Source organism: Pelodiscus sinensis, chromosome 31, assembly GCF_052426305.1.
Source record: "Pelodiscus sinensis isolate ZL-2025 chromosome 31, ASM5242630v1, whole genome shotgun sequence".
In the NCBI taxonomy this organism is placed as follows: Eukaryota; Metazoa; Chordata; order Testudines; family Trionychidae; genus Pelodiscus; species Pelodiscus sinensis.
Window position 1 is genome coordinate 16,896,200 of NC_143082.1, and position 24,093 is coordinate 16,920,292.

At 62.1% G+C, this 24,093-nt stretch overlaps 2 protein-coding genes across 4 annotated transcripts in view; both read left to right on the forward strand.

Annotated features, from left to right (window-relative positions):
* The window catches only part of RARG (retinoic acid receptor gamma), a 62,862-nt gene extending 46,155 nt beyond the window's left edge, over positions 1–16,707 (forward strand). For both annotated transcript variants that reach the window (XM_075915754.2, XM_075915755.2), the window contains 7 exons: positions 6,803–6,951; positions 7,643–7,784; positions 11,609–11,769; positions 12,568–12,744; positions 12,885–13,089; positions 13,917–14,075; positions 14,297–16,707. In XM_075915754.2, coding sequence (XP_075771869.2) covers positions 6,803–6,951; positions 7,643–7,784; positions 11,609–11,769; positions 12,568–12,744; positions 12,885–13,089; positions 13,917–14,075; positions 14,297–14,478 — 1,175 coding nt within the window. In that variant the 3' untranslated portion in view covers positions 14,479–16,707. The remainder of the gene's footprint in view (positions 1–6,802; positions 6,952–7,642; positions 7,785–11,608; positions 11,770–12,567; positions 12,745–12,884; positions 13,090–13,916; positions 14,076–14,296) is intronic.
* A 2,632-nt stretch (positions 16,708–19,339) lies between these two features.
* Positions 19,340–24,093, forward strand: part of ITGB7 (integrin subunit beta 7) — a 28,127-nt gene continuing 23,373 nt past the window's right edge. For both annotated transcript variants that reach the window (XM_089774792.1, XM_089774793.1), the window contains exon 1: positions 19,340–19,490. The gene's annotated coding sequence lies outside the window, so the exon portion shown is untranslated. The remainder of the gene's footprint in view (positions 19,491–24,093) is intronic.

Sequence of the window (24,093 nt, forward strand, 5' to 3'; positions counted from 1 at the left end):
CGAGTCAGTGAGAGCTGGAAATAGAGGGAGGGAGGCGTTCTGGGCACTTTAACCACCATACTCCGTCCGAGAGCTCATTCCCTGGCCCCTGCTTTGCCTAGTAGGCGCATTTGCCTCGCTCCCGCCTCTCCCAGATCCGCACATAGGGACATCCACGCTCTTCCCTGGGATCCTGGCTCTCAACCCCGGGGTCAGGCTAATCGGCCACACTCCCCTCCCAAGGCCAGACTTACAACCCAGCAGCCAGGACTGCGCTAGTCCCACATGCAGGGGGATCCTGCCCCCACGTCTAGCCCCAGGCCCAAGCTGAGCCATCCACATGGGCTGGCTGCTCTGTTCCACCTGCTACATGTGCGGGTGCGTTCGCCCCTGACGAAAGGCAGCACAGAGCATCAGACATGGCTGGTGCCCGAGGGAGGGGCCCAGCTCTTCCCCTCTTCACAGCGAGGGGCGGCCCTGGGAACAGCATGAGCTGTCCTGGTGTGGGATTTATTTCCTCCCCTCTGCTCCCACCTGTTGCAGGGCTTGCGGTTTCTCTCTGCTAATGATGCCCTAGCCCGTGTGGCTGTGGCTCTGGGGTTTGAGCATCACCCTGATTTAGGAGGGCTCCCCCAAGCCACAAGCCGGAAAGAGCTATCCCCCTCTCTGCCCCCCGCCCCGCCTCTTCTTTCTTTCTTTCTTTCTTTCTTTCTTTCTTTCTTTCTTTCTTTCTTTCTTTCTTTCTTTCTTTCTTTCTTTGCCACCACTCTGCTGCTCCCGGCAGGAAGGAAGGAGGCTGTAAAATGCAATCAGGAGGCCAGGAATTTCGTGGCTCCCTTGGTCCTTGGTGAAATGGCGGAGCTGGTTCTGCTGAGCCTGCTACGGGAAGCAGGTTGTTTTGAGAGCTGTGTCGAGGAGGAACAGTATCTAGCAGAGCTGGGGGGATGGGATTTTGGGGAGACTGGGGAGCAGGGTTAGTATCTGGGGAGTGTCCTGGCCAGGCAAGTCCACCAACCTTGATGGCTCCGCGGGGCTGGACAGTCCAGGCTGATCCGGGTTGGTTTGTGGGACCCATGCTCCTCCCCCATTCCAGCTGTGTCCCTTCCCCACCACTCTTCATCCCCTTTCCCAGAGACCTGCCTCCTGGAGGTTGCATCTCAGCCAGGGGACGGGGGCCAAGGTTTGGCGGGAATGGAGGGGGATCCAGGGACCCCATTCTTCGGGGGTTGTGGGAGCCATAGGGGGGACACCCATGGCTGTGCAGGAGGCAGAGGGGAGCTGATGCCCTTCCCAAAGGAACCCTTAATCCCGGGCCTGATCCTGCCTCTGTGAGACCAAGGCAGGGCAGATTCGCCTTGGAGTGTGTATGGAGGGAGGTGCTGTGATTGCTAGGAGCCAGCCTACAACCAGCTCTTCCCTGGGGGCAAGAGGGTCAGTGGCCCTCTGCCCAGCAGCTCAGCCTCAGACCCACGGAGAGCCGCATGGCACTGGCACGTGGAGCTCTCCCAGCAGGGGAGTCCCCTGGCCCCATAGCAGGCCCCTCATACCATTGAAGGGGACTCACCCGATCCTGCATGGCCCTTGGGCAGAGGGTGATGGGGCAGGGCGGCACCTGGGGCCAGATCTAGTTCACATTGGATTTCTCCAGCCTCTGCCCACCATGTAGCCTGAGACCTGCTGTCTCACCGCACCCTCCTCCCCAAGGCATCTGCCCTCCAGCGCTCTCATTCCTGGTGTCCTGCAAGAGGGTGGGGTTCTAGGCAGGAGCTGGGTCCCAAGGCTCAGATGCTGAGAAGGGAGAGGCCTTCCCTGTCCCATGGTCTGGAGGCAGATCTCTGGGGCTGGGGCAGGAAAGAGGTGGGAGGCGGTTGATCAGCAGCGCACAGTGACTGATACCTGCATGTAAACAGTCACTGGTGACTGTGCACACCCGGAATCAAAGCCAGACATGCTCACTGGTGACTGTGCACACCCGGAATCAAAGCCAGCCACACTCACTGGCATCTGTGTGCACCCGGAATCAAAGCCAGACACACTCACTGGCGACTGTGCATACCCGGAATCAAAGCCAGACACACTCACTGGCATCTGTGCACACCCAGAATCAAAGCCAGACACATTCACTGGCGACTGTACACACCCGGAATCAAAGCCAGACACACTGGCGACTGTACACACCCGGAATCAAAGCCAGACACACTCACTGGCAACTGTGCACACCCGGAATCAAAGCCAGACACACTCACTGGCGACTGTGCATACCCGGAATCAAAGCCAGACACACTGGCAACTGTGCACACCCGGAATCAAAGCCAGACACACTCACTGGCGACTGTGCATACCCGGAATCAAAGCCAGACACACTGGCAACTGTGTACACCCAGAATCAAAGCCACACACACTCACTGGCGACTGTGCATACCCGGAATCAAAGCCAGACACACTCACTGGCAACTGTGTACACCCAGAATCAAAGCCACACACACTCACTGGCGTCTGTGCACACCCGGAATCAAAGCCAGACACACTCACTGGCAACTGTGCACACCCGGAATCAAAGCCAGACACACTCACTGGCGTCTGTGCACACCCGGAATCAAAGCCCGACACACTCACTGGCGTCTGTGCACACCCGGAATCAAAGCCAGACACACTCACTGGCGTCTGTGCACACCCGGAATCAAAGCCAGACACACTCACTGGCGGCTGCTGACCAAGCCCCTCTCTCACTTTTGCACACACATGCTCTAATATTTTGATCTGAGGAAGTGGGTCTGGCCCACGAAAGCTCATCATCTAATAAACCATCTTGTTAGTCTTTAAAGTGCTACATTGTCCTGCATTTTGCTTCAACTACCCCAGACTAACACGGCTACATTTCTATCACCATGCTCTAATATTTGTGCCCTGCACAACCAGGATCCACAGAGCTGCTCTCCTGCAGGGCTCCACTGAAGTAGCAACACATTCCCATGCAGCTCCCTGGCCCCAGCCAGCCTTTCAAAGGCGCCTCCCTGTGTTTATGGGTCACTCTCAGGTAAATAAAAGGCTGTAATTGAGATCTAATCACCTTGCCCTCCCCTCCTTTGTCTCTTTGCAGATCTCTCAGCCGCAAGGGGAGTCCCAGGGTGGGGCTCAAAGCCCCTATTGTCCTTGGGAAAGAAGGGAAGAATGCAGAGGGTTAAAATTCATGAGCCTCTAATGGGCAGCTTGGCCTGTCTGTCATGGAGATGAGGCGTCTCTGGGGGAAGGGTTGCCTAAGGGATGTATGGAGATAACTGGGGCAAAAGGCTAACTGCCCCCCCAGGGAGAGCTGGGTGCCAGGGGCGAGGCATGCAGGCCCACTAGATGCAGGTTCGGCCCGTGGGGCCAGCCGCTGGTTTGCCCTAGATCCCTGGGGGCTCGGAGCTGAGGGTCTGCTCGTGGCCCTCGCTCTGCGCGGCAGAAGGGAAGGCTGGCGGCGGAGCCGTGCAGAGGGCAGGCAAACCTGGGCCGGCCTGTTCTCTGCTGCTCCGGTGCAGTCGCCAGGCGGGGCGGATGCCTGGGCGTGCGGGCTGGGCTGTGCCTGGGAGAGACGCCCGCCCTGAGCGTTAGCTGGAGGGGCCGGGGACCCCCTGGGCAGGGAGCTGCTGCCTGCAGCAAGAGACAATTTGCGCCCAGGATGCAAGGGAGGTGCCCCTGGGCCGCAAATGGCAGAGCCAATGCCCCACACCCTGCAGCTGGGCCAGGCCCTGGGCCAGCAGAGCCAGGGCGGTGTTGGGGGCTCCCCACAATGCAGTATTGCATGGGCGGGGCTGGCGTTTCTGCCTCTCGGACCTGTGCACACACATGGGGGGCAGGAGAATGGGAGGGGCCTGGAGTGGCCACCATGGCACCCGGGAGCTCATGGAAGCCATGCACCTGACCCCCCATGCACACTTGGTAAACTCTGCTTGTGCCCCGGTTTGCTCCCTGCCCGTCTCTCACTATTCTTGGTGCAGACTTTGGGGTTGGGGCTGGGAATTCGTCTGCCGTGTGCCATAAGAACGGCCGTGCTGAGTCAGACCAAAGGGCCTTCTAGCCCAGTGTCCTGTCTGCCGACAGTGGCCAGCACCAGGTGCCCCGGAGGGGGTGGACCGAAGACAATGATCAAGCGATTTGTCTCCTGCCATCCCTCTCCAGCCTCCAGACACCGAGGCCAGGGACACCATTTTATCCCCTGGTTAATAGCCTTTTATAGACCTAACCTCCAGGAAATTATCTAGCTTCTCTTTAAACTCTGTTATAGTCCTAGCCTTCACAGCCTCCTCTGGCAAGGAGTTCCACAGGTTGACTACACGCTGTGTGAAGAAGAACTTCCTTTTATTAGTTTTAAACCTGCTCCCCATTAATTTCATTTGGTGTCCTCTAGTTCTTCTATTATGGGAACTAATAAATAACTTTTCTGTATCGGCCCTCTCCACACCACTCATGATTTTATAGACCTCTATCATATCCTCCCTCAGTCTCCTCTTTTCTAAACTGAAAAGTCCCAGTCTCTTTAGCCTCTCTTCATATGGGACCGTTCCAAACCCCTCATCATTTTAGTGCCATTTGTGACCACCTCAGTTCCAGGGCTGGTGAATGGAGAACTAAGTAAAGCACCCGCTCCGCCCCCTGCTACAGTCGTGCCAGCAGGCCCCAACTGCGATTGGGGAGCCTGGTGTGCAAGGTGCTGCACGTGCGGAGGGTGGCCACAAACGCTTGTGTCATGGGAGTGTCACTTTGCCATTTCCGGTTCCTGGCCGCGGAGGGTTTCTGCCTAAGCTGGGAATTCTGGCTGCTGCCACCAGAGGCTGCTGCTGGGAGACTTGAGTTTGCAGAAGTGCCTGGCCATGGAATCTGTGCCCTGCATGGAACCAGCCTGGTGCCAGGCAGCAGGCACCAGCTCAGGGCAGTGGGCCCTCCCTCCAGCACTAAGTGGGGCTGGGAGAGGTGCCCGCACCTTGTGAGGTGGAAGGTAGAAGGGCTCCCAGGCGTGTTGGTGCTACTTATGCCCCCTCTCGCCCAGCTGTCTGCTCCCAGGGCTGGGCAGGGGGAGAGTGGGAGCCAGTGTCCAGGGAGGGGAAAGGATCTGACAGAGGCTGGAGCCAAGGAAGGGAGCCGGAGAGGTGCAGCACAGAACCTGGGCATTGCCCATCGGCAGGGCACCAAGGAGAGAGCCTGGGAAAGGGTCCCCAGAAGCAAACAGCTGGGGGGTGTAACCCTCTGGGTGCGTCAGGACGAGACTGCAGAGATGCACACGCACTCGGGCGGCTGCAGAACCAGCCCCCTTCCAGCTCCAATTCTCACCCTTTTCCTTGGTGGCCTAAACTGCACCCTGTGGAAAACGTCTCTGTAGGGGGCACCCCGTGTCGCTTCAGGGAGATAATACAGCAGCAGGGAAAGAACCTACACCCTGTTCTAGCATAGCCCTGCCTTCTGCTGCTCCCCCTCCGCCATGAACAGTACATGGGCCTATGGCACACAGGTGGGCAGCTCTGGGTGCGTCCAGTGCACACATCCGCCGCTCAGCTACTCACCTGTAGTGCGCAGGGGGCAGTTGCTTCTCAGACTGCAATTTGCACAAGAGAAGCCGGACAGTGAATGAAATGTGCTCTCGGTTTAAAACAACTCCCCATGAAAGTTCTCACTTATCCTGTGGGATGCTGCTGAACTCTGCAAGTTGCCTGGAAGCTCCACCTATGGTATTTCTCAGGCGGTTCCATCATTAAGTTCCAGAGTTAACACCATGTCACGAGAGAGCCATTTGAGTTACTGCTTTTGGCTGGCCGCAGGCTCGGGCAGTGGCATCTAGCTGTGTTTGGGAGGTGACTGATATAACCTGACGGGCTGGAAACGTAGGGTTTAAAAACTCCCCCCACCCCCAAGCCTACAGGGAAGAAAGATTGCTTGGAAGTTGGTTTGTTGTTGCAGGGTTTTGTGTGGGTGCTGGAGCTGGGGGTATGAGTGGGCTGGTGTAGGGCTGCTTATCAGCGTCGGTCAATACACGCAGGTTTGTTATTGTAGGGTTGCCATTGTTTTCCTTCTATAAGCAAAATGAACATGGGATACGCAGCCTGGACTCCCCTACTGGTCCCCGCTCCTGCGCTTTGCGAAGAGGGGAGATTGATGCTTTGGAGACTGTTCAAACTTGCCCCCCTTCCCTCCCCCTCACCATCCCATCGCAGTGTCTGCCTGGCCTGGGGGCTTCTGGGACCCAGGGGCTGAGTGCAGTCTTCGGGATGGGGCTAAAGCTACGGATACAATGCAGGTCCGCTGTGGAGGGCTAAGCCTGCAGTCCCCATGGGGGTCTGGGTGTGTCCCTTCCATCCCCCCAGTGGGTCTGGGGGGAGTGGGGATTAGCTTACAGGGCTTTGGTAACAATTCCAACCTGTTTGGGCTGGAATGTGGCTACAGGAAATTCACTCTGTGCTGAAAGATAGAATTGAAAGCAGTTTGCAGCCCAGCCTGGGGCGCCTGGCTGGCTGGTGGGGGGCAGGGGAATGGGGCTGGCTCTGGCCTGGGGGGGGGGGGGAGGAAGGGGAACAGTTGGGGGGGCTGGCTCTGGTATAGGGGCAGGCTGGGAGGGATTTGGTTCCCCCCCCCTTCCCCTCTGGCTATTTTGGCCAGTCTTAAATTCCTAGCAAATTGCATTGACTGTCCTAGGCCCCAGGGGTCCCACAGCAGCATGTTCCTGAAACACCCCCGCCCAGAGCGCCCCAGCCCCCCCTTCTCCAGGACTCAGCGAAGGCTCTTGTCCGGATCAGCTGCCTGGCTGCCCCTTGGGGTTTCCTGATGCCCTTGCCCGTCCCTCTCTCTGCAGCTGTGGAGACCCAGAGCACGAGCTCGGAGGAGATGGTGCCCAGCTCCCCCTCACCGCCCCCGCCCCCCCGCGTCTACAAGCCCTGCTTCGTCTGCAACGACAAGTCCTCCGGCTACCACTACGGCGTCAGCTCCTGCGAAGGCTGCAAGGTGAGTGGGGCGGGAGGGCTCATGGGGCCCCTCCCCTCGGAGTGCGCCGTGCTGGGTGGGGCTCAGGCAGCTCCCTCTGACGTCCCGGCAGGCACCCCTGGGGGCAGCTAGAGTCGCCTGCTGCCCAGGGTCTTGGCACTGGTCACACGGGTGCTTCCCCAGCTGCCGGACAGGGGTTGGGCAGGAATTCCCCCCCAGGTCAGACCAAGGGGGTTCCCCACCTTGGGGGCGGCTCGCCTGCTGGCATCATCCGGGCAGAGACCTCAGGCACCCTGGTGGCACCAGAGTCTCTCCTGCTCTCTGCCTGGCCATGCCCTACTCCAGCCTGGGCCCTGCCATGCCTCAGTCTAGCCCCAGAGTCGGGGCTCGGGCGCAGGGCTTTGGGGAGACGTGTGCTGCACAGGTCAGACTACCGAGCCCAGGGGCCCCGTGGCCTGTGGGAGGCTTTGTCAGGGGCCCAGTGGTGGAGCCAGACCATGGCCCATTGGTCTGATCCTCTCTGCTGCAACAGCTGGTGCTCCAGCCTGCCAGGCCGGGGGAGGGATGCTGGTGCAGGGAGGGGTTCAGTTTGACTTTGGGGGTGCAGCTTTGCCAAGGCACTGGCTCGGAGCCACAAGGAGCATGGGGTAACACCCCCCTTCTCCCCTTCACCCACCTCTGCCCCTCTGCCGTGGCTGCATGCCCCCCCCAGGGATTCTTTCGCCGAAGCATCCAGAAAAACATGGTGTATACCTGCCACCGCGACAAGAACTGCCAGATCAACAAGGTGACCCGCAACCGCTGCCAGTACTGCCGGCTCCAGAAGTGCTTCGAGGTTGGCATGTCCAAAGAAGGTGAGGTCCGGAGCCGGCGCAGAGGGGACAGGGAGGTTGGGACTCGTGCATGGGGGAGAACCAACCTGCAACGGGATCGGAGGGAAGATCAGCTCCAGCTGGGACGGTGCCCTGTGAGGTTGCCAGGTACATGCATGTCCACATGCCCAGAGGTATCTGCTCTCGCGCACCTGTTCCCCCAGCTGTCTGCCCCCACATGCTCTTGTGTGGTCCACGCAGTGCTGAGCGCACGGCTGGACAGCTGCTCAGCGGGAGGGGGCGGGGGGGGCGGGTGCTCCCAGCCCCACACCGGTTGGGGGCTGAACCCGAGTTTGCAGAGATCTGTGCCCCCTGGCGCCTTCGGGGCTAGTTTGACCAGCCAGGTTGGATCATTTGGCTCTGAGGTCTGCGGCAGGGGAGGGAGTTTGCATCCAGGCTCTGGCTGTGGGCCCGCTAGGCCACATGGGTAGATCTTGGGCTGCTGGGGCCAGGTGGCAACGGCACAGGGATCCCTGGAGGCTCACGCCCTTGGGACTTAGAAGCCAGCATAGCTTGAGCCGTGGAAAGCGGGCGGCTGCCCCTTTAAGAGCGCTGTCAGCCGCATGGCCCATCTGGAGACAGAGTGCCTCTCCTCGCTGTTGCTTTTACTCCCACTGCTAAGGCATGTCCTCGCGCGCGCCCGGGTGGGGCCCATTCATCACTGTCTCTTTAAGAGCCCGTCCTTAGGAATGTCTCTGTCTCAGCCCTGGCCAATGATTTACAGGCCCCTGTCACTTTAAGGGCAGAGGGATTGGGGGGCGGGGGCGCTCAGGAAGGAGACAGGAAATGGGTGGTGTGTGGGAATTGGGCCAGGATTGGGCAGGGGCGGGGAGCCATGGCACCCCCTCCCCCCCGCACTTACCCATCTAATGGGCTCCAGGACCCCCTGAAAAGAGATCAAGGGGGTGCCCTGCCCTGCGCACCCCCAGGGCCTGCTCCCCTTTAGCTGTCTCACCTAGTTCTCCACCCCCACGCGCCAGCCTGGCTTTCCAGCGGGGGAGCAGCTGCCCCGGCCCCACGGTGGCAGCTGTGGTGCATGTCGGGGTGGGGCCGGACCCACAGGCAGTGGGGTGTCTGCCTGCTTTTGGGGGGCAGCTTGGCTGCCCGCCCCTCCCTGCCCGCATTGTGCTGGCCGGGCTATAAGTGGATATCCTGCCGACTCTCGTATCCTGTTGCCAGATTCCCCCTGGCGCTCCAGCCTGGGGTGAGCAGGAAGTGCAGCCGGGAAACTCGCGGCCACAGGGCGGGCCGGGAGATGCACACGCAATGGGAGCACTGGGCCCCGGCTGGACTGGCAGCTCTGAACCCCTCCCAGGACGGAGGCTGCAGCCTGGCTCCTTGCTCTCTTTCCCCTACCACCTGGGGGCAGAGGGAGAGTGGGAAGCCCCATTGCTCACAGCCGGTTGGAGCCCCGCCACATCAGGCAGCCAGCTGGCCAGAATTCATTCCTGCTGGACACCATCGCCTGGCCCAAGCCGGACGCCCGCAGCCCCATGCCCATTGGCCATTAGCCTGCCAGAGAAGCCACATGGGACCCCAGGAGCCTGTTCCATTGGCTGTCAACCTTCATGAGACACCCACTAGCCAATCGCACGGGGCGCCCAGGTGCCCCTTCCCCATGGTAGAAGCTGGACAGCAATCAGGTTCCAGCACCTCCCCCCCCGGGGTACAGGCCGCAGGGAGCTGCCAGCTGGTGCACTATGCAGGCAGGGCGATGTGAGGGCACCGGGCAGGCTGGAGGGAGCTGCCAGCTGGTGCACTATGCAGGCAGGGCGATGTGGGGGCACCGGGCAGGCTGGAGGGAGCGGTTAGCCAAAGCCAGCAGCTCCCAGCCTTGGTGTGACAGGCTCCTGGGCACACGCTGTGGGCAAAGTGGGAGGGGGCAGTGACATGTCGACCCCCCGTTTATGAGAAGCCCCCAGTGCTGTATCCGTGTCCTTCGTTTCCTGTTTTCACCAGGCTGAGCACAAGCCTCAGCGATTCCCAAGTGCAGGCTCGGCCCGGCTGGCAGGGCAGCTGGGAACCGCGGCAGGCAGGGCCCAGCTCCGAGGAGCAGGGTGGGCAGTGGATGCAAAACGTGTGAGGAGATGGGGACACCAGCCCGCTGCAGCCTGGCTCAGAGGAGATGACATCCAGCCCAGCCCAGCTCCCCAGCCCAGTCCTGTGGGCCTAGCCTGGGTGGCCAGGAGGTGGCCCTAGCTCCCAGCTGCCTGGCAGAGGCCATGCTTTGGGCCCCAGGGTGTGTAGAGGCTCCTGGGTCACATCTGTCTCCCTCTGTCTTGTGAGCTGCCCCCTTGCTGGCTGCACGCAGGGCCACAGGTGGTAATGTGCACCCGTCGCAGGGCAGGGAGCTGCCCCCTTGCTGGCTGCACGCAGGGCCACAGGTGGTAATGTGCACCCGTCGCAGGGCAGGGAGCTGGCTGCACGCAGGGCCGCAGGTGGTAATGTGCACCCGTCGCAGGGCAGGGAGCTGGCTGCACGCAGGGCCGCAGGTGGTAATGTGCACCCGTCGCAGGGCAGGGAGCTGCCCCCTTGCTGGCTGCACGCAGGGCCACAGGTGGTAATGTGCACCCGTCGCAGGGCAGGGAGCTGCCCCCTTGCTGGCTGCACGCAGGGCCGCAGGTGGTAATGTGCACCCGTCGCAGGGCAGGGAGCTGGCTGCACGCAGGGCCGCAGGTGGTAATGTGCACCCGTCGCAGGGCAGGGAGCTGGCTGCACGCAGGGCCGCAGGTGGTAATGTGCACCCGTCGCAGGGCAGGGAGCTGCCCCCTTGCTGGCTGCACGCAGGGCCGCAGGTGGTAATGTGCACCCGTCGCAGGGCAGGGAGCTGCCCCCTTGCTGGCTGCACGCAGGGCCGCAGGTGGTAATGTGCACCCGTCGCAGGGCAGGGAGCTGCCCCCTTGCTGGCTGCACGCAGGGCCGCAGGTGGTAATGTGCACCTGTCGCAGGGCAGGGAGCTGGCTGCACGCAGGGCCGCAGGTGGTAATGTGCACCTGTCGCAGGGCAGGGAGCTGCACCATCCCTGCTGATTAACTCCGCTCTGGGCCAATGGCTTTGCCGGTGGAAGTGGTTTCTGGCACTAAGGTGGCCGAATACCCTGGATGGGGCTCAAACCCGGAACCTCTGGCTGTAAGAGTCTGGACCGTTGTGTCTGCATGTTACCGGGGCAGAAACAGAGCACCACAGGCCTGGAGCGGGGGAGTTCCCATTAGAGGGGCAGGGTTTGCTCCTTCCTGCCCAGGGCCTGGGTTGTGCACCAGTTTCCCTCTCTCTGGCAATGCAAGATACACCTAGAGGGGCAGCCCAAACACAGGGCCCACATGGAGAAACTGAGGCACACAGTCAGCAGTGAGTCACCCAGCAGAGGCAGGACTAGAACCCAGAGCTCCTGCAGCCCTAACTGCTGTGCCCCCCACTAGCCATATGGGGCTGCCCAAAGCATGTGGTCTGAGACGTTACAGCAACAGTCGTGCGGCCCCAGCCGGGGTACCTGGGCAGCGCTGGGGCTGGATCCCTGCATGGTGTAAATGGGAGTTGCTGCACTGGAGCCAGTGGGGCCAGGTTCCCAGCGGGTGTGAGCTGGGCCAGACCCCGACTGATACAAACCGTCCCCGCCCTGCTCAAGTCAGTGGCTCTTGCCCTTTACACCAGCCAGCGACCCGGCCGAGGAGTCTCCCAACTGTGGGGGTGTTTGGCCGGGTCAGCTCTCCAGGGCCTAACCCCCCTCGACCGCAGCGTCCCACACGCTCCCAGCCGGGGGTCGGTCTGGTTCCACGGTGCCGCCCTCACCCGCCTCTCCCCGGCAGCTGTGCGGAACGACCGCAACAAGAAGAAGAAGGATGTGAAGGAGGAGGCCGTGGTGGACAGCTACGAAATGACGCCCGAGCTGGAGGAGCTGATCCAGAAAGTCAGCAAGGCCCATCAGGAGACCTTCCCCTCGCTGTGCCAGCTGGGCAAATACACCACGGTGAGACCCCGGAACTCCCTTCTGCCCCTCCATGCCAGCCTCAGGACTGGCCTCTGGGTCCCTGCACCCCAAGCCCCTGAGAATAACAGAGCCCGGCGCCCACTTCTGTCACGAAGTGAGGCTGTTCTCAGCCAGGCTGTCTGCCCAATCCCCACAGGCAGAGCGGAGCTGGGATCCTGCACATTGGCCACCACATGGCACCAGTGCCTGGCCCCTATGGGCAGAGGGGTCAGGGTTCTTGGGCTCCATGCCTGGCCCCGGTGGGGGGAGGGTGTCGGGGTGCCTGGCCCCAGGGGGGGGAGAGGGGAGGGCGCCCGGGTTCTGTGCAGTCGGGGTGCCTGGCCCCGGGGGGGGAGAGGGGAGGGCGCCCGGGTTCTGTGCAGTCGGGGTGCCTGGCCCCAGTGGGGGGAGAGGGGAGGGCGCCCGGGTTCTGTGCAGTCGGGGTGCCTGGCCCCAGGGGGGGGAGAGGGGAGGGCGCCCGGGTTCTGTGCAGTCGGGGTGCCTGGCCCCAGTGGGGGGAGAGGGGAGGGCGCCCGGGTTCTGTGCAGTCGGGGTGCCTGGCCCCAGTGGGGGGAGAGGGGAGGGCGCCCGGGTTCTGTGCAGTCGGGGTGCCTGGCCCCAGTGGGGGGAGAGGGGAGGGCGCCCGGGTTCTGTGCAGTCGGGGTGCCTGGCCCCAGGGGGGGAGAGGGCCCCCACGGACGGAGGGGATCCGGGCACCCCAGGTGGGTTGTCCCCCACTCAGCGTCTGTAGGGGCGATCCTTGCCCAGGCCCCAGCACTCAGCGCTCCCCCTCCCCAGAACTCCAGCGCTGATCACCGGGTGCAGCTGGACCTGGGGCTGTGGGACAAGTTCAGCGAACTGGCCACCAAGTGCATCATCAAGATCGTGGAGTTTGCCAAGCGCCTGCCCGGCTTCACCAGCCTCAGCATCGCAGACCAGATCACCCTTCTCAAGGCCGCCTGCCTGGACATCCTGGTGAGGCGCTGCCGGGAGCTGCTTCCCATCCCACTGTGCCTGCCCCCTTCTTGGGCCGGGCTGGGGGCCGGGGCGCAGCCTGCGGGGAGGGGCGGGCCCAGCAGGCCTGCCTGGCGCTCACTCCCTGTCCCGCCCCACAGATGCTGCGGATCTGCACGCGCTACACGCCGGAGCAGGACACCATGACCTTCTCGGACGGGCTGACCCTGAACCGCACCCAGATGCACAACGCCGGGTTCGGGCCCCTCACCGACCTGGTGTTCGCCTTCGCCGGGCAACTGCTGCCCCTGGAGATGGACGACACGGAGACCGGGCTGCTCAGTGCCATTTGCCTCATCTGCGGAGGTACCGGCCAGCCTCCCTAGGAACCCAGGAAGGGGGGATGCACCACACCCACTCCATCACAGCTGCTCCAGCTCTGGCCTTTCCCAGCGGGGGCGCTGTGGGGGGAGCTCTGGGCTATGCCAGCCCGGTCACGTCCAGCAGCGGGTGCTGTGGGGGAGCTCCAGGCTGTTCCAGCCCCAGCCTTTCCCAGCAGGGGGTGCTGTGGGGGAGCTCCAGGCTGTTCCAGCCCCAGCCTCTCCCAGCAGGGGGTGCTGTGGGGGAGCTCCAGGCTGTTCCAGCCCCAGCCTTTCCCAGCAGGGGGTGCTGTGGGGGAGCTCCAGGCTGTTCCAGCCCCAGCCTTTCCCAGCGGGGGGCTGTGGGGGAGCTCCAGGCTGTTCCAGCTCCAGCCTTTCCCAGCAGGGGGTGCTGTACGGGAGCTCCAGGCTGTTCCAGCCCCAGCCTTTCCCAGCGGGGGGTTGTAGGGGAGCTCCAGGCTGTTCCAGCGCAGCCTCTCCCAGCAGGGGGTGCTGTGAGGTGGGAGCTCCAGGCTGTTCCAGCCCCAGCCTTTCCCAGCAGGGGATGCTGTGAGGTGGGAGCTCCAGGCTGTTCCAGCCCCAGCCTTTCCCAGCAGGGGGTGCTGTGGGGAAGCTCCAGGCTGTTTCAGCCCCAGCCTTTCCCAGCGGGGGGCTGTGGGGGAGCTCCAGGCTGTTCCAGCCCCAGCCTTTCCCAGCAGGGGGTGCTGTGGGGGAGCTCCAGGCTGTTCCAGCCCCAGCCTCTCCCAGTGTGCTGGGGGGGGGGGGGGGAGGATGAGTACGGAGCTGTACCATCCAGCACATGTGCCCCCCCAGATCGGATGGACCTGGAGGAGCCAGAGAAGGTGGACAAGCTGCAGGAGCCCTTGCTGGAAGCTTTGAAAATCTATGCCCGCCGCCGCAGACCCAACAAGCCGTACATGTTCCCCCGCATGTTGATGAAAATCACCGACCTGCGAGGCATCAGCACCAAAGGTGCGTGCATGCTGTCAGCAGGGCACTGCTCAGGGAAGCTTGCAGCACTTGTGCTTCAAGGCACTGCTGCTGGGATGCTCACAGCACCTGTTTCCCATCTGGTACTGACGGCACCGCTGTGAGGTAGCTCACTGCATTGGTACTCCGTACGGCAGTGCTGCAGGAAGCTCGCAGCCTCTTGCAGTGCTGGCTCACCATTCCTCTCCCCACCCCCATCGCAGGTGCGGAGCGAGCCATCACCCTGAAGATGGAGATCCCTGGCCCCATGCCCCCCCTCATCCGGGAGATGCTGGAAAACCCCGAAATGTTCGAGGATGACTCGTCGCAGCCACCCCCATCTGCAGACCCCCCCAGCTCCGAGGAGAGCCCGGCCGAGAGCAAGAGCCCAAAGGAAACCCCCTAGCACCTCAGGAGTGGGGTGGGCACTGGGAGTAACCACCCCCACCCGCCGCTGCCCAACCCCCAGCTGGTTTGAACAAGCCACAGCTGCCTTCACTTTGCCCCCCATTGCTGGGGGGGGGCTGGACTGGGGGGCAGCTAATGGAGATTGTCTGGGCTGCCTCAGAGATGTAGCTCTTGCCTTAACCTTCTTTTGGGAGCCCTGTGGGGGCAGCCTGGAAACCTGCCCCCCCCCAGCTTCTTTGTTTGCCAAAGTTTGACTCCAAGCCAAAAATCAGGGGGCAAGGCTGGGTCGGGGGGGGGGGCAGATCCCTGGAAATGGACCTGGGGTGTCCAGTGGAGGCCCCCCTGACTTTTCCTCAGCAGTGCAATTGCCCGTCCAATGGGGGCACCCTGGAGCCAGAGAGAGACTCGGCAGTGAGGGGAGCTGGGCTGGGATACTGGGGTGTCCCCTCCCCCAACGATGCTGCCTCCAGGTTGCGGATTCCAGATCCATCAAGACCTCGTAAACTGATGTTCCCGGCGGAAGCCAGGCGTCTGGGCCTGTTGGCGCAGTGCTCTGTGGCTGGGGGGAGGCGGGGAGCAGAGCAGCCCCCCCCATGGAAAGCGCAGGACACCGGGGTGTGGTGGGAAAGACGGCTGAGTGCGGGGGAGGGGCACGTTGTCCCAGGATGGATGCTGCCTCCCACCCAGTGTCTTGCAGGTTTCAGAGGACGCAGATCTCGGGGTGGAGGGTGAGGTCCAAGTTTGGGAGTTTTATTTTATTTTATGATTTTTGTTGTGTAAAGTGCTAATGGTTTGGGGTTACTTGCTGAAGGTGGGGGGCGGGTAAGGGGGTCCCTGGGACTGTGCTGGGATGGGGGGCCCCCAGACAGGTGAGGGGCTGGGCTGCAGGGCTGTATCTGGTTGTGCTTTTGGTGCTGTTCAGGTTTGGTGTATTTGGGGTGTCTTCAACTCTTGACACACCCCCATCCTGGAACCGCCAGTTCCAAACCCCGCACCTGTGACTCCCGCTCATTCCCTTCCCTGACGTTGTTCTCCACAATCCCCCCACCCCACCCCTCGGGGCTGATGAGTTTGGGAACACACAACACTAGAGACCAAAGATGGGGGCATGGCGATTGGAGAGCAGGAGTCCAGCGTTCACAGGGGGACCAAGACAGCTGCCACCCTCCCATCCTTCCCCTTATAGGGGACTTATTCCCCCTGCCCCCCGGGCTGCTCCCTGGTGAATCCGTGGGGCATATCCCCCACCCCATCACACACACCCCGGTGCCCCAGGAAATGGGCACTGTTGGGCACTGCTCTTTGCACAGCATCCTGGAACGCTGCCCCTGGGGGGGGTTCCTCATTGGGCATTGCCTGGCCCCATTGACCCCCCCCAACTGCTCTACAGCAACCCCTATGGACCAAAGTAGGCAGACCTCCTCCCGGGCAGCCCCCAGATCTCCCCTACAGCCAGATCCCCCCCGATCTCCCCCAAATGTCCCCTTCCATCCTTCCCTAGGGACAGCATTGTCACCCTGTGACCCCAACGCCCCCCCGGGCAGTGTCGGGGAGTGGTGGCAGTTGAATCCACTCTCCCCACAATGCTTACAGCCTCTGGGTGCCCCCCTCCCTGCAGCACCCACTGCAGGGTCCCTGATCTGCTACACTACAAGATGGGGGGATTGCATGCTTCTGGCCCCCCTTTTGGTGCTGGGGCTGCAGTTCCATACTCCTGCAGAAGGGGGCGCTGCCGCCTGCAAAGAAGCAGGGTTGCGGGGTGCCCAGACCATGCCTATGGGGGATGCTGCAGGGGCAGGGTGAGTGGAGAAATTGCTGCCCCCTGCAGGCCGGTGTGGCCTTTACAGCCCCTTCGGGCAGCACTTTCCCTATGCTATTTATTGGCCTGTGTTTACCCAGGGAAAGGACCCCCCCACAGGGTGTGGGGCAGGGGAAGCCCCAGGAGCTACACCCTGGAGTGAGGCTCCTCCCCCCCCATATCCCTGCTGCTCCCTGATCCTGTTGAGCTGCCAAAAAGAAATACCCCAGACCTTAAAGCCAAGGACCCTGTTGGGGGAAGTTGGGAGGGGGGGATCTGCACCCACCCCACCCCTCGGTCATGTTTACAGCCAAGCTTTACATGGTATTTTAAAGGAAAAGCCCCTTCCCCATCACCCGCCCCCTTGGCGCCCTGCTCTGTCGCAGGGGGGACTTTTCTATTTTTGCAAAATAAAGTGATGGAAAGTCAGTCCAAACACCTCCTGCTTTGGTGCATGGGAGCCCCTCCCTTGGCCGTCCCAGCCTGCCAGCAGTTGCGCCTCCGTGGGCTCCGCTGGCCCAGTGCCTCACACTCCAGCTGGGCAGAGCGTGTTGGGGGGCACCAGAATGTCTCTGTGCCCTGCAGGACTGTGGAGATGATGCAGCTGCCTCTGGGGTGAGCTATCCCACATGAACACTGCCCGAGCCCCGCCTGTTTGCCCTGTGGATGCTGTGAGTGTACAGAGGGCCCCTATGGCTGGCCTCCTTGGTGTGGACATCTTGCCTGCTGGGGGGCTGCCCCAGTCCCACCAGCTTTTGGGGTCCTGGTGCTGCCTGCGGGCAGTAAGATGCAGAGGCACGAACTCAGAGTCCCGGCCTACCAGACTCTGCTCCCTGCTTGGCATCTAGGATCTAACTAGGCAAAGTGAGTGGGGGAAGTGGCACGGAGCAGGACGTGTGCCAGGGCCGCGCAGGATAGGAACCATTGCCCAGCTTTGCTCAATGTAGTAATGGCGCCTGGGGTGTGGGGAGACCCCCCCACCTGTCGGGCCTCTTAGCCTAGCCCCATGCTGGAGAGCCCCTGCCATACACCAGGCCTGCCTGCAGATTGCCCCTTGGTTTGGGTTGGCCCCAGGGGCCTTTGAGGGTGCAGGGGGAGTTGGACACCTGTCAGCTCTGTCCCCCGTGCAACATTCAGCCTGGAAGGGGGGCTCCGCTGCACCCCATGTCCAGGCACAGGCTGGGGGGGCTTGGCAATGGAAGAGGAGCAGACGGCCTAGCACTGAATGGGGGCAGAATAGATTTGGACAGATGTGGGGCGACATCCCCCACTTTTCCGAACACTTTACGCACTGGCAACCCCACCCGCTCTCAGTAGCAACCCAGCTTGCTCTGCCGGTGCCCTTTAATCCCACCCCTTGCTCTGCCGGTGCCCTTTAATCCCACCCCTTGCTCTGCCGGTGCCCTCACTCCCGCCCCACGGCCCCCGCGGCTGTGCCATCTCTAGCTGGCAGTGGGTCAGGCTGGATCGGGCTATGGGGCTGGTGATAAGGCCTCGGCTCTGCTAGCTAATAAGCCCCCTGGCGCTAGTGCTGCTGACCCACAGGGGCGCCTGGGGAGGGGGAGCCCTCCAGAAAGGCGGCCCCATTGACATGGTTCCTTGGCCCAGGCCCGATCTCAGCTATGTCTGGGCCTGTAGTGCCCCGTGCCGGCCACAGGAGGTCGCCAGTCCCCATCTGAGTTCCCCGGGGTTTTCCTTCTCGCCTGCCTGGGCCAGCAGGGGGCGGCTCGAGGGGGCAACCTGGGTCTACACGCGTCCTGGGGGATGCTGCGGATTAAGGGGCTGGGGCCCTGGGCCGGGGCATCCTCCAGCCACCTGTAATCATGCGGGGGGGAGGGGGCAGGTAAAGGCTACCCCCACCCTGCAGCCCAGCGCCCCCTGCTGGGACCCTCCCCCACCCTGCAGCCCAGCGCCCCCTGCTGGGACCCTTCCCCACCCTGCAGCCCAGCGCCCCCTGCTGGGACCCTCCCCCACCCCTGCACCCTGGGATTTCGCTGCAGCTGCCCACACATGGCCCCTGCCTTGCGTGTGAGCGGTCCCAGATCTCAGCCCAGTGGGGCAGGGTGCTGAGCCCCTCCCCCCACATACTGGTTACTGCCCCACCCTCCAGCTGGCTCCATTGCAGGCCCTGAGACTGCGGTGCGGGTGTGGGTCCCAGTGTCACCGGAGGGAGGAGGGGGAGGCCTAGCAGCGCAGGGGTGGAGCTGCCCGCGCGAGGCCGTTACAGCCACAAAACTCCACTTGGGGTAAGGGGCGGGGGTGGAAGATTCCTAAACACCAGAAACCATCATGCAAACAGGAAGGGAGGGGGCATAGTATGAGCAGCCGCAACATACACGGCACCCCCCACTACCCCCAGTTCTTGCAGCCCCCCATGCACACCCCCACGACCACCAGACCTTACTGTACCCCCCCTACCCTCAGTCCTTGCAGCCCCCCCATGCACACCCCCACGACCACCAGACCTTACTGTACCCCCCCACCCCCAGTTCTTGCAGCCCCCCATGCACACCCCCACGACCACCAGACCTTACTGTACCCCCCACTACCCCCAGTTCTTGCAGCCCCCCATGCACACCCCCACGACCACCAGACCTTACTGTACCCCCCACTACCCCAGTTCTTGCAGCCCCCCATGCATACCCCCACGACCACCAGACCTTACTGTACCCCCCTACCCTCAGTCCTTGCAGCCCCCCATGCACACCCCCACGACCACCAGACCTTACTGTACCCCCCCTACCCTCAGTCCTTGCAGCCCCCCATGCACCTCCCCCACTGTCCCCAGTCCTCACTGCCCCCAAGCACACACACCCCCAGTCCTTCTTACAGCCCCCCCGGACATGCACACACCCCACTGCAGAAACATGCGCCCCCACTGCACACCCTGGCCACGCCAGCACCCCTCTGTCCTGCCCCAGAGATCCCCCCATAACTTTCAATCTTCATGTGTATCTTTCTTTTTCTCCCCCAGCCCCCAGTGCTGCCCCCCCCAAACTGAACCCTCCCCTTTGCTTACCCCTCCCTGCATCTCACGGCAGTTCCATGGTGTGGCTTTGGTTTCCTATCACAAAAGATTCATGCAAATTGCAGCCAGAGCACTGCTGCCTTGAAAGGAGGAAGGACCGGGGCCAGCACGCGACGCCGTTCCCCGGGCCGGTCAGTCTCCAGGACACTGGAAACCCCCCTTCCCAGGGGCTTCAGTCAAGTCGGTCAGTGCCCGTAATTGCTACCCACTGCTGGAACCAAGGGCTAGGGGCTCAGAGCTGTGAATATTGAACCAAACAGCTGCCCAGGGCCAGGCGGGCGGGGGGGAGGGGGCAGATGGTGAGTGGCAACTGAGGATGATCTGTGGCGGGTGGCCCAGATCTGACAGCCTGGCTCAGGGGGGATGGAAGGAAAGAAAGAACGAATGTATGGGGATGGATTGCTAGGGAAACAAGGGTAGCTCAGAAAAGATACACACAGAGAAAGCTAGTGCTGTTCTCTGCCCGTAAGGCTATAGACCAGGTGTTTGCCATGTATCCTCTCACAGCACAAAAGTGACAGAGAGGGAGCCCTGGTATTCGGTAACTTTAAAATCCAGTGGTCCTGTGGCACCTCAGGGTATGTCTACACTACAGAGAGGATTGACGCTGCCACTGTCTATCTTGCGGGGTTCAAATGTGAAGATAGCTAATTTGAACTGAGAGGGGCGCTTTGGTCGCTGCTGGTAGGCCTGCTTCCACAAGGAATAAGGGACATCGAAGAGTGTTTTCCCTGCAGCGTGGACAGCGCCAAACGTCAAGTTAAGCTACTTCGACTTCAGCAATGACGTTAATGTAGCTTAAGGTGCATAGCTTAATTCAACCTTATCCCATAGTGTAGACACATTAGAGACTAACAAAAATAAATAGAAACATAAGTTTTCATGGGCAAACCCACTGCATCAGATGAGCTGGAGTGGAAGCAACAGAAACCAAGATATATAACAGCAGGAGAAGTACCTGTCAATTGTAGGACCAGTGTTAATAAGGTAATTACGTGGGCTGGCTGTGTCCCATTTGTAGCTTTTGATGTGAACTTGCGGATGTTAAAGGCAGGAGAAATTGGCTTTGTAGTGCGCCAACCAGTTAATATCTTTGTTTAGGCTCAGGGTCCTGGGTAGGACCTGGGTAGCGGCATTCCAGTTCTGCACGCTCTGTAATTGGCTAGTGAATTGCCTTTGTACAATGGCTACTTTGAAATCCATGACTGAGTGCCCAGGCAGGTTAAAATGTTCCCTCCGGGTTTCTGTGCATTACCATTTCTGACCCTTCAACAAGAATGTGCCAGGCAGCATGTTTCAAATGGGAGGATTTTTGAACATGTGGGGGGACGAGCCTGTGGGACTCCCTGCCAGGGGATCTGGCTGCACCCAGGAGCTCAGCGGGTCAGAAAGCATAGTAGGGACCCTGCATCATGACATGCGTGGGATGGAATGTGCTGGGGGTCAGACCCCACCTTGGTCAGGGCAGAAGAAGGGTCTGTTGAGGTCTGGGCATTCAGGTAGCAATCACGGCTCTGGGCAGTGTCCCCCTTCGGGGGAGGCTAGCCGGTGGGTCTACTGGAGCCCTGAGCTGGGGGACCCAGGATCTGGGACAGGATGGTATCCCCAGGGCTGCTTTGCATGCACAGCTGGGCTGAGGAGGTGTGAGGGGCCAGAACTGCCCCCACTGCTTGGAGTATGAGACGCAGCACTTGCCTTTCTGCAGGGTGGGGTTTCCTGCCCAGCGCTGTGCTCAGCGACTGGACTCGGCTCTTGCACTTGGCCCCAGGGGGTGGCGAAGCTGCAGCAAGGCTGGGGTGGCCGCCATGGGCTCTGAGTGCTGGGGAGTTGGATCGTCTTGGGTTGAAGGCTGAGTCATGATTCCAAGGCCAGAGGGGCCTGCTGACATTGACCAGCCTGGGATGTCCAGCCAGCCAGCGCTGCCTCCCACCCCCATGCCGTGGGGCTGAGCAAGAGCTGAGGCTGTGCAGGATTGGGCCAAAATTGGCCTCAGGGCCCCCTCGGTCGTGCTCGATAAATCCTCCCCAGTTTGCCCCAGGGCATGGGATGCTAGTTCCCCACCAGGGGAAAGGCGCCCGGAACGGCCCTGATCAGCCCCAGGCTCTGTCCATTCCCCTTGCCCCACGAGGGCAAACATTGCATGCAGCCGTTGCACTTGTGCAAGGTGGGGTCTGCACACGGCCTTGCACACCTGTGCCCAGCTGTGTCAGCCAGCTGCAGTGCACAACACACACGGCCCTGCCAGGCCGTCGGGCAACAGGCTTCCTGCTGCTTGGTGGTGAATGCACACGCGCTGGGGCGGGTCCATCGGGGAGTGGGGCACTGAATGTTTGTCATGGGGGTCAGACACTGGCTGCGCCTGAGGGGTGTGGAAGGGGTGGGTTGTATTCAGGCCGTTTCAACCCCTTCGCTGTCTTCTCGCCCCATGACCCTCCAGTGCTCAGCCTTTGGCTCTCAGCGGGTCCGTTCCCACGCAGAGCCCCGCCCCAGGGCCGTTTCAAAGCAGGGCCACACTTCCCTGTGGGAGTTCGCCCCCTTTGCCACGTGTGGATCAGCCCAGTGGAGGTGGGGCGGGGCGGAGGGGGCCCATTCAAACCTCTGTCTTTCATGGAAGGGGAGGGTCACGGGATGATTCCCTGCCCTGCTCACGCCCTCGGGGCACTGGGCACTGGCTCCTGTGGGCAGGCAGGACCGTGGGCTGCGTGGCTCTGTGGCCTGACCCAGCCTGGCCGTTCTGCAGTGGCGGCATCTCACGCTGGCGCAGACCCGTGCGGGTGTCAAGCAGAGGTCTGGGCAAGGTGACCAGGCTCTGGGCTGCACACCAAGGTGTGGTTTGTGTGGGCTCCCCCCCATGTGCTATCGGCTCCCCCCATGCCGGAGCCAGGTCAGTGCCTGCTGGGCCGGGCCAGGGCTCAGCAGGGCGGGAAAGTCGTTCCCTTGAAGCCAGGGCCCTTCCGCAGGGCGTTCTGGCCTTCGCCGCCTGCTGTGGCTGTGGCATGGAGCTTGCTGTTTGTCCACTCACACAGGAGCCCTCGCTCCCAACCGACTGGGCTCCACCCCCACCCCAAGCTAGGGAGAGACCCATGAGTCCTGACTCCCGACTCGAACTCCCTCTCCTCCCCTACAAGCTGGAAAAGAAACCAGGGGGCCCCACGCTCAGGCTCCAGCTCTTCCTGCTAGACCCCGCTCCCCTTCCAGGCCCTGCCCCAGAAAGCTTGGCCCCTGAGCAGCGAGATCAGTCCCAGGGCCTGGCAGGTTGTAAAGGGGAAGTGCCACCCGGCAGCTGCACGAATGTGTCGGGAGAGGAACTCGCTAAGTGGGGCTGTGGGAGCTTTGTGGGGGTGGGGAGGTCGATGCGGGGCAGGGCTGGCTGTCCAGGGCAGCTGCCCACCACATGCCAGGCAAGGCGACTGCCAGGTGACCAGCTCCAGGACAGACCTGGGGGGGAAGGCTGGGCCCTCGCGGAGGATTTCAGGACCATTGTAGATAATTGCCCTGGCCCAGTGCCCCGGCAGAGGGGTCCGGCCATCCAGGGGCACCACGGGCTGGTGGGTGGACGCAGGGACACGCTCGCGCTGCCGCCACTGGCATCCTGCGTCAGGAGCCGCACTGCACGGGGAGCCGGGCCTGGCAAAGCAGGCGGCAGGCGCCGGGCTGAGCCAGCCAGGAGAGCTGAGACGGCTGGAGGCATCTCTCCACCTCTGATTGGCCACTGTGGGCGGGCAGGGCACAGGGCCCTTTGGCCTGACCCAGTCTGGCAGTGCTGATGGCAGCCGCCTTCTCAGCCCAGGTGGGGGGTGTTGGTCTGAGATCGGCTGGGAGTGACGGGGGGGCGGTGCTCTTGTTGCACAACCGCCTGGTAGCCTGGAATCGCTGCATCTGTACGATGGAGCCGCTAGCAGCTGCAGTTGCAATGAGATGCAATTTCCTTGCTGGGTGCTCAGACTCCTGGCTTCTATTTTCAGCTCTGTGAGGGGAGTGGCATCTAGTGGTCAGAGCAGCAGCTGGTGGGGCCAAGGGCCAGGACTCCCGGGTTCTCCTGGCTTGGCCGCTGGGCATTCTGTGAAGCAGTCGCTTTCCTGTTCTGAGTTCTCACCTGCCCTCCCCCCATGTCCCTAGGGGGAGAGGGAGGCCAGGTTCATGATCTCTAGCGCCACAACTCCACAGGGCAGAGTGGGAAACTGAGGCACGGCACAGGACTGCTCCCAGCGAGTCAATGGCAGAGCCGGGAACAGAACCCGGGTGCCAAGTCCAGTCGTGCTCTGGCCACCTGCTTACGCTCGGCAGCGCTCGTGCATGGAGGGAGTGTTGGGCGAAACCTGCCCAATTCCCACAGCTCCTGCCTCTAACGACACCGGGCAGGGCCCCGCTTTGGGCTGCCTCCGCTCACCACCCCAGGGGAGAAGGAAGCATCAAATCCTGGGCGGGGGAGGCCTGCGCTGACGTGAGGATCGCACGGGGCCGGCAGTATTTCCAGGGCTGCATGGAGCTGGGACGGGGAAGTGTGTGTGTGGGGGGGGGGGTGAGGGGTGAGCCTGTCTTCACTGCAGCCGTCTGGGGGTGGGGGAGTCAGCCCAGGTCCCAGCTCCATGGAAAGCCCCTGGGCCCCCCCTGCACTGGGACAGCTCCCTCACCCACAGATCTGGCTGTGCTCCAGCGTGAGCTTGTCAGTGTGCACGCACATGTGTGTGTATGTGCCTCTGTGTGCATGTGTGTGTGCATGTCTGTGTGTGTCTGTGCCTCTGTGTGCATGTGTGTGTGCATGTCTGTGCCTGTGTGTCTGTGCC